At 47.5% G+C, this 15,706-nt stretch overlaps 2 protein-coding genes across 2 annotated transcripts; both read left to right on the top strand.

The window, feature by feature from the left end:
- Positions 1-4,184: 4,184 nt before the first annotated feature.
- CTRU02_215757 (uncharacterized protein) lies at positions 4,185-10,532 on the top strand (the record flags this gene model as incomplete). The annotated part of the gene is made up of 1 exon (XM_036733979.2): positions 4,185-10,532. One exon carries the CDS (start codon positions 4,185-4,187, stop codon positions 10,530-10,532), a length of 6,348 nt encoding a protein of 2,115 aa, XP_036574291.2.
- Positions 10,533-10,877: 345 nt separating this feature from the next.
- CTRU02_215756 (uncharacterized protein) lies at positions 10,878-12,163 on the top strand (the record flags this gene model as incomplete). The annotated part of the gene is made up of 2 exons (XM_070206554.1): positions 10,878-11,243; positions 11,309-12,163. The coding sequence occupies 2 exons, from the start codon at positions 10,878-10,880 to the stop codon at positions 12,161-12,163; spliced, it is 1,221 nt and encodes a 406-aa protein (XP_070059763.1).
- Between the last annotated feature and the right edge of the window lie 3,543 nt (positions 12,164-15,706).

The raw sequence follows: 15,706 nt of genomic DNA, 5'->3' as shown, positions 1-15,706 counted from the left end.
ACGAAGCATACCAGGACGAAATGTACTACGACGAGGCATACTAGGACGAGACTTATGGCCTTGAGTCCTAACCAAACTAACGGACCGTCGCTGAAACCCTCCACTTTCTATTGTGAGCACCTGGGACAAGATGTTCTGTAAAGACGTGAAGTGTGATGAAGTGAACTGGGACGAGGGCAGTAGAGAATTCCAAGTTATCCCATTCCGGTGCATCCCGAGATTCGAATCTGATTCTCTGTTTCGCTCCGCGTCCGTTTGTGTTATTACAGTACCTAGCCAGAGCAGAAGCGGAACGTTTATTCCAACATTGGTTGGGAGAAAGGCTGACTAGACTAGCGAATGAGTGCAATGCAAGTCAAGTACCTAGCGGAGGCTAAAATTAGCTGCGATCTAATTATGGGGGGGCGCTAGCGTAGATATAACGTTGTGGCCAGTACTGACAGCTCCCCCTGCGGGAACCGGAAGTGGCTACCGGATATCATAACCCCGCCGGACTCGGCCCAATTTACGGAGCGGTACGCGACTGGTATCCGGCAGCCATCTTGAAGAGCCTATCATGCTCGCTGGTCCATGCTCGTGCGTCCCGTAACCCCGAAAAGAGGCACCATCCTTAGCCATCCTTGGACGTTTCGATCATCTACGTCGCAAATTAAGCATAGAGGGACCTTGCAGTGGCCGCAGCTGGGCGACGCCATTTCTGGCTTTGGTTAGGGCCATGAGAGTACTGCAAGCCGGCTCCAGCGCAAAGCCGCTGCGAGTATAAAGCCTACGTCATCATTTCTGCTTATGGCCTGCGAAATGCTAGTGAGGCAAGAAGATGGGGGAAAGCAGAGGAGAGAAGAGGCAAAGCTAGATTCACACAGTGGTGCAGTACCACATTATAACACTGCTGAGCTTACTGTGAGCGTTCTATATTCGTACTCAAGATTTTCGTCATTTAACCAAGACTAGTAATGTATAAACCAGGCAGGAGAATAGACTAGGAGGCGACACTTTGGAACAGCTCTATTGTGCCAGGGACCAGTACCTAGGAGTTAGGGCACAGCGGCTGGCTGAAACCAGTCTTAAGGAGGCACTGTCTTAGATGCGGGACATAAATTAAGTCCGCCACCCCACCAGCCACTGCCGGCTACTAGGCAGCATCTGCCCACGGGTCGGGTGCCACTAGGGACTAACAGGCTTTGCTGTTGGCAAAATTGAAGCAGCGTCCAGCCACAAACGGCCACATTGCTTTCCTACCTACTTTTTACACAACTTTTCGTTTACATAGTAAGCTCAGCCACAATCTGATCTTGCCACATGTGTGATTTTCGCGCGATCACGTGAAATCGTGACCAAATCGTCATGACGAGGCAAATGGCGCGGTCACCAGGACGCGCCTTTGTTGAGACTGAAGCCCAATCCCACCCTTCATCATCCATTGCCTGCGCCCGACGAGTGTATAGCAGGACGCCTATAGGCTAGTTTACGACTGTTTAGCAGGATTTCACCCTGCAAGATGGTCACGTTTCTACAATGCATCTTTAGTGTGCGTTATGATGGTCCGATAAAGTATTTATAGGCCTAGGAGCTTTACTCATAATGTTAGGTAGTGCAGGTAGGCCTTCTATAACATCTCATGGCGTTTTAGGGCAAATACGGGTGTATAAATACACAGCTCCTTCTTCTCTCTCGAAAACTTCCTCTTTGTTTTTATATATACTAATTTTTACTAACCTTTATTTACTCGAAAGTGTTTCTCTTCCGGGTAGTATAGGTAACATCATAGATCGGTCGATACTAGTTTAGGTGAATTAGGGAGATCTAGAGAAAAGGGGGTACCTGTACCTGCCTAGGGGTTATCTTATAAGGGGGTAGGAAGGGCATGTTACCACGCTGGTCAGAAAAGAATAATCAGGAAAATAAAAATCGTGCCGCAAAGACTATTCACACTCTTACCAATGAAACGACATCCAACCGGTCAAGTTCTGGGGTTTGTGAGAGTAGAAGACCTATATAAAAACGAGCGTCGCCGGTGATTAGCAGGGGAGATTTACCGCTCTGCAGACAGCGATCGCTGGGACGATCAGAATCGATTATCAGAAAGCCGTAGCACGCTGAGAGTGTGGTCAGCATCGTGACCGCGGCAGCTGCCGACTTTTCGGAGCAGATCGGGATATTTTTTCCAGCCGTGCCTCCGAGATGAGGTGAGAGACGCGGAGTGAGCAGTTTCACGGTGCTTTGCAGCTTAGAATAGGTGTATCTGGCATCCCACCCATGAACAGCGTCATTTGCCTCCCAGGCTTTCGCTTTGGCGAAAACTCGCTCATGGAGACATTCGCGATGCTCAGTCAGATCGCTACAGCTGAACTTGAGGATGTCTTCAGCTTGTTGATGTGTCAGGGGTCTCAAGTCTGCAACCACTGCTAATGGATCTAGGCCGAATGCGATCTGGACTAGCAGTTGCTCAAACTGCTTTTCCATCATCTCAGCGTCCCACCTCGGGAGTACGGCTGGGTCGTACAGCATCTTCACTGTGACGTCCCCTGAGCGTGAAAAGCACTCAATGAAAACTGAGTAATCCACGTAGAACTTGTATGAACTGTTGTCAGTTTCGACAATAGTTTCGGTGTCGTTGCTAAAGCCAGACTCGAAATCTGGCTGTATGATGAGAAATGTCGTGAACGATGCGGCAGATTCCGGCCTGGTCGATTTGATGCTTTGTAGAGTAATTTTTGTGATCCGACGTCAGCGCGACTTGAGTCTTTACAAACCCGAAGAACTCGTGGGTTTGCAGTTGTGAATCCACATAGATACGCACCGGGACACATGCGATGGTTGGACCGACTACTGTCGCCATATCCAGATCGCTAAGCATCCTGTCAGACGGTGGATCCGGACATTGGCCATTGCATACATCGAGGCATGCATTCAACCCATGCACTCGGTTATTGTTTCCCATATTAAAATAACGAGGTCGGCATTCTGTAGATGAAACCCCGATGAGACAAATAGATAAAAGCCCATTTACTTATCTAGACAGTCTTTTCCTAATACATCACATTTTTAGCCTAGCTAGCTAGTAGGACGTACTACTACGTGATAGTTATAAGCCTAGTGACTTAAGGAAATAGAAGTTTAATTAAAGTTATTATTCCGAGACGAAGAAGTTTACGATATACTAAAAGATTAGCAGTCAGTCAATTTAGTTACTAACCTATAAGACTCTAGCAGTTACGCCTACTAAGAGAAATATCAAAGTTAAACAAGTCTGCGAAACACTAAGACCTTCATCATTATATAAATCGACTCGGTCGTATTAGAACAAATCAAAAAGATATCATCGACTATTATAATTATTTATCAAAATTATTAAAAGTTTATCTTAACTTAGGGGGACGCACTATATTCTAAGGATATAAACCTAGGACTTTTAACTTAAACCTTATATAAGTTTATGCTTGACTATACTACTAATACGCAGCTAGGAGGGTTAGAATTACGAAACGGAAGAGATACTTTATTACTTATTTTATACTATTAAAAGCTTTAGGTAGATACGACGAATAGTTAGTTTACTTTATAGTCTTCGTATAACGGAACCGATAAGACTTTTTATAAATTGCGAAAACTCTACAACCCTGAATTAAACCTACGAAGGGGAGCTTGCTAGTCTTACGGTCCTTGCAAATAGTTATAAGTTAGGTAGCTAGACTAATTATACTAAACGGCAGGTTTATTAGATAGGGGGGGTGTCTTGCGTTTTGTTAAGAATTAAACGGTTACGATTAGTGTCACAGTTCTATGAACAGTCATCAGGGGCACGTGATATCTCACGTGCTGGCCGTACCCGTATAAGAGACGCCCTCGATAGCATCATCGTCAGTAGGCCAACTCAATAGAAGACCAACTGCTTATACCTACGTTTATCAATTCATCGTTGTTTATTGCCTTGTGACCGTTTGTTTGACTTCTGCATCATTCTATTTACATCTCTGTTCTTATCACGGTTCCGACCTCTGCCTGTTGTAGCCACGTGCTAGCAGGAAGAACTGTGACAAGTGGTAGCACAACTTAATCTCGATCAATTTTTTCTCTCGATTCAACCGCGATATATCGCGGAGAATCTCGAGGGAAATACCCCACGAGCCTACTCGCTCAAAATCACAACCCATACCTCGACGTAGCCAACGTAGACTTACACGATGAGTTACGCAAATAACCCGAGGTTAAATAACGGTCATCGCGAGACAGCGAGACGTCTCCTACGATATTGGGAGACATATCCCGATGATCCCAAAACAACAAGAATTTCAGACTCCTTCCGAGCATATACGAGTGTTATAGCGTTCATCGCGTGGAATACGAATATCGGCCGAATCGACGTCAGATACGACGATAGAACCTGGACTCAGGCAACGCAACTCGAAGACAGCTGGAGGATAGAGAATTACGACTATAACGAGGCGGTAAATAGCATCGCCAGGGCGATTATCTACGCCCGAGAACTCCAGGACCTCCAAGGACAATTCGGAGAACCAAGCTCGGAAGAGTTAGACATCACGAAAGGCAAGCAACCCGTGAGAAACAACGAAACCACCGAACCAGGGCCAATTACGCCGCCAACACAGCTTCAACAGCAAGAGCAACAACCTCCTGGGGCACCACTCAAGCACGGCCAATACGAGGGGAATCACGAAGACCCCCAAAAGCCACAGTCAGCGGTATCGGATACAACTGCAAGCCAACCTCAACAAACTTTTCAGCAAGTAGGACCGTCAAATCAACAACAATATACGAAACCGCCGCAAGCCGAGGTTATTCCTCCAAAAACGGAGGCACGAGTCATGGGGACCCCATCGGAGGGAACGCAATTTATACCGAGCCAGGGATGGAATCCTCAACAGCAATATATGCCCCCCGGCACAGGAGGATACCTTCCCCCTCAGGGGCAGATGCCATACCCAATGGCAACGGGATTTCCATCCTTCCAGACTCCACCGCCCCCTCAAATGCAGCAGCAGTTCGAGGCAATGCTAATAAACGCGTTCGGAAGGCTGTTGGGCACGGCAACGCCGGGATCGGAACTACCGAACCCAGGGAGGAGATTCGCGGCCATAACGAACATTCAGCAACGATACGGAGTATTCTGGCCCGACGCCGACAGCAAGTACGGCAGGGAGCCCATATTCCACGACCGAGAGACACCATGCTACCGAGACGTAGACCTATGGCTCTCGGCGATCGAAGCCAAGATCGTTGATCCTCACGCCCGAGACGAGGTCTTCAGAGAATGGCAGAGCCTACTTAGAGGCAAAGCACTCAGCTGGTGGGAATATCACCTCGGGCCCGTGGAAAGGAACCAGTACAAGGCCCAGGGATGGTTCGGCCTGCAGAAGGGACTGAGAGCCCGCTTCGGGCCAACCCAGATAGAAGCAATCCAATGGGTAGTATCCAACAAGTTCACCGTAGAAAAGATCGGTAGCAACAAGGACATCCGATTATTCGCCCAAGACTGCTTCAAATATGGCAGAGCATGGTTGGGATCGTCAACGCCCCAGCAGCAACTACTCACGATATTCTACAACGCTCTGGACCCATCTCTGCAACGATTTCTCCACGAACCAACGCTTAATGATACGGTTGAGAGCTATCTCAGACTCGCCGAGGAAAAACGCGGAGTTATTCGAAGATACCTGCAGACCCCAATCGAGGTTCTTCATACAACCGCCCCAGACAGTGAGGATAACGCTCTATGGGGAGGACCACGCCTAGCCTGGAACAACAGGAACCAAGAGAAACGCGATTTTCCCCAGCCACAACGTGACCAGCCCCAATGGCAACAAAAGAAAACGCAACTCAACTGGAAACAACAAAACTGGAAAGATCGCAAACCCTGGAACGCACAGCAGAATTTCCCGAACTCAAGGCGATTCGCCCGGTATAACCGTCCAGGTCAACCGCCTAACGACGCTAAGTTCGTGTGGGAAGACGAATCGGACGAGGACATGATCAATCACCTCGTCGATCACGGGTATATCCTCGAAGACGTCGTAGAAGTCCCAGCGGCACAACCACAAGAGGAAGAGGTAGCCCATACAGGATGGACTAATGACGTTGCCTTCCGCGCCCACGAGGCGACCACTCCCAAGGCAGAGATCCCTCCCCCATCTCCTCAAATACAAGAGGAAGTAACGGTAGTCACGACGGCGTATCAAACAGAGCCCCAGACGGAGCTGCCTAGCGACTTCGCTGGAGTAGCCGTGAAAAACCACGAAATCAGAGAGTTGCCGAAGTTAGCACCAGGCCAAATCATCGACGCTCAGACGAAACCGAATAAGCGTGGCATGCCCTCGAAAAGAACACACCTTCGACTCCACGTCAAAGCCGACGACAATAGCGAACCAGACGAGGTGTGTATCGACACAGGAGCCTCAACTATACTAGTTGAAAAGTCCTGGGTCACACGATTCGCCCGCAAATCGTCTTTTCGAGCGATCGAACCAAGGAAAATGAACGCCGTAGATTCCACCTTCCAGGTCACAGAAGAAGTGACATTTGACTTCTACGTCCCTGGTAAAATAGGCGAGACAGACGTGAACGCACACGTTATTGTCACAGCAGGGGTTGTCAACATGCTCGGAGCAAACCTATTGCTCGGCACCCCCTTCTGTGAGGAACACGGTCTCGTCGTAGACTTCAACAAGTCTGTTGTTAAGTTTCGATCCGTATTTAATATGGAGGCGCCCGTTGAGTATCGACGGCAGACGCCACCCGCCAGGCGCGTGGACAACGCCTACGCAGTAACAATTCCACGGAAGAGTCAAGTCTTCGTCCCGGGACGATACAGCCCTCTGCCAAGGGATAGTAACGACGGGAGCGAGACCTGGCACTTCCACCCAACACATGAGGCAGCGATCTACAGTACGGTAGACCTCGCGACCCCAGCGCTATTTCTCATCCATAACAAAGGAAATTCAGAAATGCGAATCCCCAAAGGCCGCCGTATCGGTCACCTCACGAAACAACCACCAGGGGACACGAGTATCCTGCTCAGCGACCTCGAAGCTGAAAATGAGCAGGACAACGCAATATTCAACATAACTAACGAGGAAAGCACCCCAGAAGGAAGTACCAAACCATGGATAGACGAGATACCAGACTACGGAATCTCTAAACCAGACGACGTGCCAATGATTCTCAGCAAGCACGGCGTCGAGATATGTGACTTCGACAAGGAATTCGCGCAACAACTGCGGAAAATCCTCGACAGGTACGATATTTATCACAACAAGGGTATCATACCACTCCCCGACGAGGAACGTATGCGAATCGACCTCGTCGACGGATGGCAGAACCAAAAAACCAACATAAAGGTATATCCACTCGGTCTCGAAGACCTCGCAGTTTTAGACGAAACCTACGGGCAACTTCACGCCGAGGGAAAGATGGATTGGGCTGACGGCAAGCCAATTCCGATTGCCTGTCCTCTTTTCATCGTATGGCGACAAACGGAGACCGCGAGAAAACCCAGAGTGGTCGCGGACTTACGCCCACTCAACCGTCTAGCGGTCCCAGACGTTTACCCCTTGCCAGACCAAGATGACATAATGAACGCGATTCGTGGCAAGAAAAGAATAACCCTCTTCGACGCCACCGGGTTTTTTCACCAACTGCCTATCCACTCGAAACACCGTAACAGGATGGCAGTGATAAGTCCCCGTGGTATCGAGATCTCGAACGTAGTACTCATGGGATTCAAGAACTCGCCGGCTTACGCCCAACGATTCATGGATCGCATCTTCCAGGACCATAAACACTTCGTTCGCGCGTACATCGACGATATCGTGATCTTCAGCGATACCGACGAAAACCACCTTAAGCATGTTGAAACAGTCCTCAACATAATCAACAACAACAGGCTCAACATAGCAGCGAAAAAGTCATTCGCTGGTTTCCCTTCCGTGAAACTTCTCGGCCATATCGTGGACGGACAAGGGATACGCAGAACGGACGATCGAATCGCTGCATTTAAGAATCTCAGGTTCCCAAAAAACCTTAGCGATCTCGAGAAATACCTCGGAATGGCAGGATGGCTTCGAAAAGACATTCCATGGTACGACGTGATCGCAGCCCCCCTTAACGAAAGGAAAACCGAGCTAGCCGCGATCCTACGCAAGGAGGACCAGTTGCCAACAGGCCTCAATAGGGCTGTAAGAACTAAACGGTTCCAACGTGCGACTTTCGAGCCAACGCTAGAAGAAACGGAAGCATGGGAAACGTTACAAAAGAATCTCTGCGACCAGGTCGTGAGATACCACCATAACCCAGAAAAACCCTTATTCTTTAAGATCGACGCTTGCAAGGGAGGATTCGGGCTTATGGTGTTCCAGATGGATATTACCTGGGACGGCGTAGGAATTCCCGGAAAAGACATCCCACAAAAGCATATCCAACCAGTGCTGTTTCTCTCAAAAGTAACATCCCCAACAGAGAAGCGATACTTCGCGACCGAGGCGGAGGTAGCAGCAGTGGTGTGGGCAGTAAGGAAACTTAGGAAACTGGTGCAATCAAACAGGAACCCAGTACAGATCCTTACGGACCACGCAGCCACAAAGGGAATTCTCACCCACACGTCGTTGAGAACGATGGATCTCAACAAAGCAAATCTTCGGTTGGCGAGTGCCGCCAACTACCTCTCTCAATTCAACCTCAACGTCACCCACGTCCCAGGGAAACTCAACGTTGTACCCGACGCTCTCTCGCGTCTACCGTTGCTGGTGGCAACAGGTAGAGCAGACCCGTTCGAAGAAAGCGACGTACTCGCAGATATCCACGACGATGAGAATATCGCAGCTTTCAACTCAGAGGACGACGAACGGCTAGGAGAACCAGGCGGGTTCACAATTGGGATAAGCAAAGACTTCGCCAGGACCATCGTTGAAAATTACGAAGCCGACCCAAAGTACGGAAAACTCATCCAGCAACTCACGAGACAACGAGAGAGTGGTGATGAGTGGTGGTCACCTAAGGAGGCAGACGACGAGGAAAATCGCGCTCGGAACGAGGGGCGCACGCCGATTCGTCGTCGAATCTCCCCGTGGCAACTATCAGAGACAGGCTTCCTATTCCACCGTGCGTATGATGGGACAAAAAGGCTGTGTATCCCACGCAAAGCCGTCGTGGAAGTTCTCAGCCTTGCCCACGATCAAAAGCACCATTTCGGCGTAGACCGCATGCTAGCAGAGCTAGCCAGCTTCCAGATACGAAACAAGCGATCGGTAGTAAAGCGATATATCGCCTACTGCCCGAGATGTAAGGAAAACCAAGTCGACCGGCAGAGACCGCCAGGCAGCCTGCAGCCGATTCCAGTCGTGGGAATCCCCTTCGATACCGTAACAATCGACTTCGTTACCGATTTACCAAAAGTAAAAGCACGAGGGAGTCCGTGGGCATTACCCGGATTCGAGTGGTTTGATACGCTTGCGCCCACAACGGACAAATTCTCGAAGAAAGTTATACTTCTACCAGGCCACACCACGTACGGAGCCAAGGAGTGGGCAATAGTCCTCATTAGGGCCTTCCAACTGGCTGACTGGGGACTTCCACGTCGTATCATCAGCGATAGAGACCCTAAGTTCATCTCAGCCGTCTGGACCGCGATATTCCGCGCTCTCGGAGTGAAACTGCTCTTGTCTACAGCCTACCACCCACAGACTGACGGCCAGAGCGAGAGAACAAACCAAACAGCGGAAATTGCAATCCGATTCCAACTTTCAGAGTACCCGGAAACCCCATGGCCAGAGGTTCTCCCAGCGCTGCAACACAACCTCAACAACTCGTACACCGCAACGATCGGGAGATCTCCCAATGAGGTCGTATACGGATTCAAGCCTCGAAGCACTCTCGACGTCATCGCGGAAAAAGACGCTCCAACCGAGTCTATCGACGTCATAAGAAAGATATACCAGGACGAGGCAGCGGCTTTGATCGATATAGCGAACTCGCTGAGAAAGGAACGCTACGACAAAAAGCACTCAGACGTCAGATTCTCCGTTGGCGACGAGGTTTGGATAAGACTAGGGAAGGGCTTCCACTTACCTGGCCAACGCCATAACAAGTGGACGTCACGACGTATGGGCCCCTTTCGAATCGTTCGAATTGTGAGCCCAACAGCTTACGAAGTCGACCTCCCGGCCCATTGGCGAATTTTTCCAATCCTATCGGTAGCGCAGCTATACAAGCCAGCCCAGGGAGACGACCCATTCAACCGTGAACAACAGCCGCCCCAACCTATCGAGGTTGACGGCAGCGAAGAATGGGAAATCGACCACATTGTGAGCCGCAGAATCAACCGGAGAAAACGCGAGCCAAGGATCGAATATCTCGTTCGCTGGAAGGGATTTACCGCAAGGGTCGACACCTGGGAGCTTCGCGAATCGCTTGAGACCAACGCAGCAGAGCTCGTCAACGAGTATGAGGCGAGATATCCCGTCGACGCGGAGGTTACACCAACCTACCGCTCCAAGCGACGCCAACAACGAAACAACTAGAACAATGTCGCTATTCTGCGATAAAACAGCTGATTCCTAATAAAGCGATATCAGCGAGATTATTCCCTTTGTTAACGTAATGGAATTTCGCACAAAACACTCGTTCCTTCCCTTCGTAGGCACTTGCCTCATAGGCAGCGAAAAACTCTGCCTTTTCACTTTCAACACCACCACCACGAAAGTGAACTTTTCCTACTATATAAATCCCACTTCCACCCACACAACAGAAAATCAACAAATCTCCCACTTCATAACACATCACAAACCCCTTCTATTCTCATCAAGACTTTCAACTTACCACTACTACACGTCCCAATTGCGAGATTCGACATCAAGAACGCGAAGATGTCTTCCCAACGCACTCGCCAAGACACCGACGAGATCGCCGAAACCCCCACCGGCTCCGTCGCAGCCCCCGGAAGCGACGTAGGCAACAACGAGACCCAGACCGACGACGAGAACCTCGAAGACAACTTCGGCCTGGCCGACGAGGAACTTCACGTCGTCAGCGAGAGCGCCGCCGAGGAAATCACCGTGGCCGCCACTAAACACACTGGTGACCAGCAGGACACCACCATGTTCGACGCCGACGAGGCTGACAAGGCCCACGAAGCCCACGCCGAACCTACCGAGACGGTCGAGGAAGACCAGCACAAGAAGACCAGCAAGGGCAAGGCCAAGGCCAGGGCCAAGAAGAGCAACCCCGAGCCAGTTGACGAATCCAGCGAGGAGGAGGAGTCCGACGCCTCAGCCGTCGAGGCCACTCCCGCCCCAAGGCTAAGAAGGCCAAGGCTGGCAAGAAGTCCGGCACCCCCAAGAAGAAGAAGCGTGCCGCTACCAAGGTCGATAGCACCCAGGTCCGAGACGCTAAAAAGCGCGCCCAGGACGCGTTCGCCTTCTACCCGGACGATATGTTGCTCGAGGAGATCGAGGCTTGTCTCGACAACTTCACTGGCCCAGCCACCCCCTCCTCCAACCTGTTCATTCGTCGCGTTCAGGACGCTTGCAAACGCGCCTACACCGCGTACAACAACAACGCCTCGTACACAGAACACTTGCCGTCCCGCGCCCAGGTTCTCGCAACCGTCTTTTACACTGGCGACGGTCAGGTCAACGGTACCATCGCGGGCCACCTCATTGCTGTTCACCGAGCCGACCTCCTCTCAGTTCCCCCGCTCGTGAATATCAGCTACATGACCGCCACCGATACAACCGCTCGCAAGCAACTCAAGAATATGGAAAAGGCGCTTCAGGCTTTCGAAGGTGACGTTCACGGAATGAACGAGACGGTCACCAAGAATGTGAAGAAAATCGTTGACGGCGTCAACGAGGAGATCATCCCTCGCCTCAACGAACTCGACGAGAAAGCCCAGTCCACCGTCGACGTCGCGAGCGTCAACGATCGCCTCAAAGCACTCGAAGCGACTGCTGCCAGCAAGGAAATGATCGCCGCAGAGGTCAACCGCGTCATCGCTACCAAGGATGACGAAATTGCAGTCCTCCGCGGTAAGATCGTGGAACTGCGCGAAGCTGTTGCCAAGTTGCAGAAGGGCGACAAGCGCGTCGCCACCGAGAACATCGCAGGCCCGGCTAAGCAGAGCCGCTTTAGTAACATGCTGGACCGCGATTAGGATAGGATTTCATCGTCAGGGTCGTGATTCTTCGCGATAGATGGGTAATGGAAGGAACAAATTCATGTAATTAGTTTTCATTTTACTGTCGATCGGGACGATCGCCTTTTTTCGGGAGGGGCACCTGTCACAGTTCTATGAACAGTCATCAGGGGCACGTGATATCTCACGTGCTGGCCGTACCCGTATAAGAGACGCCCTCGATAGCATCATCGTCAGTAGGCCAACTCAATAGAAGACCAACTGCTTATACCTACGTTTATCAATTCATCGTTGTTTATTGCCTTGTGACCGTTTGTTTGACTTCTGCATCATTCTATTTACATCTCTGTTCTTATCACGGTTCCGACCTCTGCCTGTTGTAGCCACGTGCTAGCAGGAAGAACTGTGACAATTAGTTATATACTAGGTAGTAGTAGAAAAATCGCTAACTTAAAATAAAAAGAAGCTATTTACGAACTTAAGCTTAGTCTTAGCGAAAAATCAACTATATAGCGATTTGAAAAGAGAGGCAGGTCCTTCTTCTTAATTAATAATAATGAGTTTAGCTACGGAAGCTTTAACGAATATATAACGGCTATAATTAAATGCTAACTAGAACAGCTAGTTTAGTAGTTTATAAATAATCTTAAAATATTATAAGGTATAAGACTATGTTAACTTAAAAGGGACTAAAGAAAGTATCGAACCGGAACTCGACATCCTAGACCTAACTACGATTAGTCGGGAGAATAGGGGAAACTATAACGATACCTTTAACTATTACAAGGCTTTATATTAAAAGGAATTAAGCAAATATAAACGAGTTTAAAGGAATCTTATGAAAGTTAATAGATAGGTATTTAATATAGTAGCATCTTTACTAATCAATTAGATTAAGAAAGATAAGGAAGTAAGAGAGATAGTTAAGTTACTTCGATCTCTTTTAGCTTTAATAAACTTTAGAAGAGAATAAATAGTTCTTGCTTGATATCGTAAATACTTAACTTTAGTTAAACGAACTAGACTCCCCGAATAGTTGATAGTCTATCAAAAGATCTTAGAAGAGGCGAAAGCAATCGAAATAGGAGCGATGTTACGAGCAGGTCAGGGCAACCAACTGTGGCACAAAGCAAAAGCTTCGGTAATGATGACTCCGGCATCATTATCCCCTGTTCTGCACTATATAGCTACGCCGGCCAGGCACCAACTGGTTGGGCCGTAACACCATGTCTCCCCTCTAAGAGGCATGTCCCTATGCCGAGGACCAATCGGACATATCGCGGGTATAAGCAGGGAAACTCCAGGCTAGTAGGGAACCAATCTACATAATTGCCTGCCCACGGTCGGGCGTCGCAGGGACCAGGGAGGACTGGCGACGTATGGGATTTGAACCCACAACCCTCTACGCGGGGTGGAGTCATCATTGTGTTACGAGCAGGTCAGGGCAACCAACTGTGGCACAAAGCAAAAGCTTCGGTAATGATGACTCCGGCATCATTATCCCCTGTTCTGCACTATATAGCTACGCCGGCCAGGCACCAACTGGTTGGGCCGTAACAAGCGATTAGCAATATAGAGAGATAAGTAATAGATTTCTTAATAGTAATTAGGGATATTATACTATTATACTTCGCTACCGTATTATTTTACTATTAAGTAAACGAAGAAGAATAACTATTTATCTAATAGAAGGATATTATTATTAATAGAATTAAAATATCAAACTATTTTAAAGGCTAGGTTAGGAGATATCACCCTGACTAGTTAAGCCTAACGGTATTACTACTATTAATAAGGGATACTAGTTATACTATATAGTAAAAGGAAAATAAATAGGGGAATTAAAGAACTTTAAAATGTCTTGCTTATATAGAGGAGTATTATCGATTTAGGGATTGTAAATACGCTAATCTAAGACTAAGAGATATAACTTATAATAAAAATAACCTAGAAAATAAGAAAGCATTAGAAAAGCTAGAAGAATTCCTTAGAAACAGGCTACTTCTAAAAAGAATAGTAGACTAGTTAAGAAGAGAGGCAAACGAATAGCTGCTAAAGTGTTACGACCCGTAAACAAGGATAACAGCCGAACGACCCACTTGGGCGTCGGGCGGCTAGGACAGGACATTTGTACTACAGGATCACGGGAACAGCGGGAACTCACTCGGCACGGAAGAACTATGGTACAAGTCACGTGACGATAAGATAAGGAAACGATCAGTGGAGCACAGGACGGGACGCTCAGTGATCAGTTGGCATTGCCAACTGATCGCGATCACCTCATGCACCTAGGTGATCACCCCCAGGTAGACAAAAAACACTGTTCAGGACTTGTATATAGTATGACCTGAGCCTGGCTCAAGGTCAGACTTCCATAGCTCTTCAGCAATCAACTTTGTGATTACCCTAACCGGTACTTTCAGCTATACCTAAGTGACGACTACTCTACGACTCTTGTTGAGGCCTTGACTGATCACCAAGACCTTTGAAGATCTACGATCTATTCGACCAGGACCACGGAACGACTGTTACTACTCTCAATCCCTGGCTTACTGTTAACACAAACCCACTGTCAGTTAGCTGGCCGTAACATAAAGTTACTAAGGTTACTAAGATTATAAGACTATCAAGCATCTTTATTATCAAACTAGAGAAGCAATCGTAAGACTACTTATTCTTCTTATTATATATAAAAGATCTCTAATAGAGAAATATTATACTTATCCTTATCATTATTTATTTATATCGAGAAGTAAGAAGAAATAAGTCTCTATTCGGGGATTTCCCTACGAGATAGCGTTATTATAGACTCTAGAACTAGCTTCCATATCTATAATAATACTTTAAGACTTTAAGATATCGATTATATAGAGATAAAAGAATTTATAATAAGAGGAGGAGATGTTAGTATTATTAGTAAGGGTATTATGATTATTATGCTAAACTAAGGTAATAAGACTTAAGGAAAATAGATTAGAGTTAAGAATGTATAGCTTGTCCCTAACTATCCTACTTCTCTCTTAGGAATTAAGCTACTAAGAAGAAAAGGAATTATATTTATAATAAGACTTCTAGGTCTTGTTAACTTATATAGTAAATTGCTTTTCAAGATACTAAACCGATATAGATAGTATATTATTAAAGCTAGCCTATCCTTAGTAAAAAGTATATCTTTTAATAACAACGAGAAGTCTATAAGATTTAGCCTAATTATCGAGAAATAAAAGACTAGAGGTTTTATATTAATAAAGGAACTATTACTAACTTTATTAGTAGAAGTAAAGTTATAGTATAAAAGACTTAGTTACCTAGGCGCCGAGAGTCTTAAATACTTTATAAAGATAGCGATAGGAATCTATGTTAATAGAGTTACTAAATTTGAGTATAATACATATGCTATAGGCAAGGCAATCCGAAAAGTATCTCGAAGATCCCTAGACTATAACTTAACTACTATCGGGGACTATCTATCTTAGATTTCTTTATACTTAGCAAAGCATATAATAAAGAGAAAGTTATATTGCTAGTTAGAGATACCTAGTCAGGCTTTGTTTAGATAAG

Source organism: Colletotrichum truncatum (assembly GCF_014235925.2).
Source record: "Colletotrichum truncatum strain CMES1059 chromosome Unknown Contig_0019, whole genome shotgun sequence".
In the NCBI taxonomy this organism is placed as follows: domain Eukaryota; kingdom Fungi; phylum Ascomycota; class Sordariomycetes; order Glomerellales; family Glomerellaceae; genus Colletotrichum; species Colletotrichum truncatum.
Note: the sequence above shows the minus strand (reverse complement) of the source record. Positions and strands in the feature narration are given on the sequence as shown.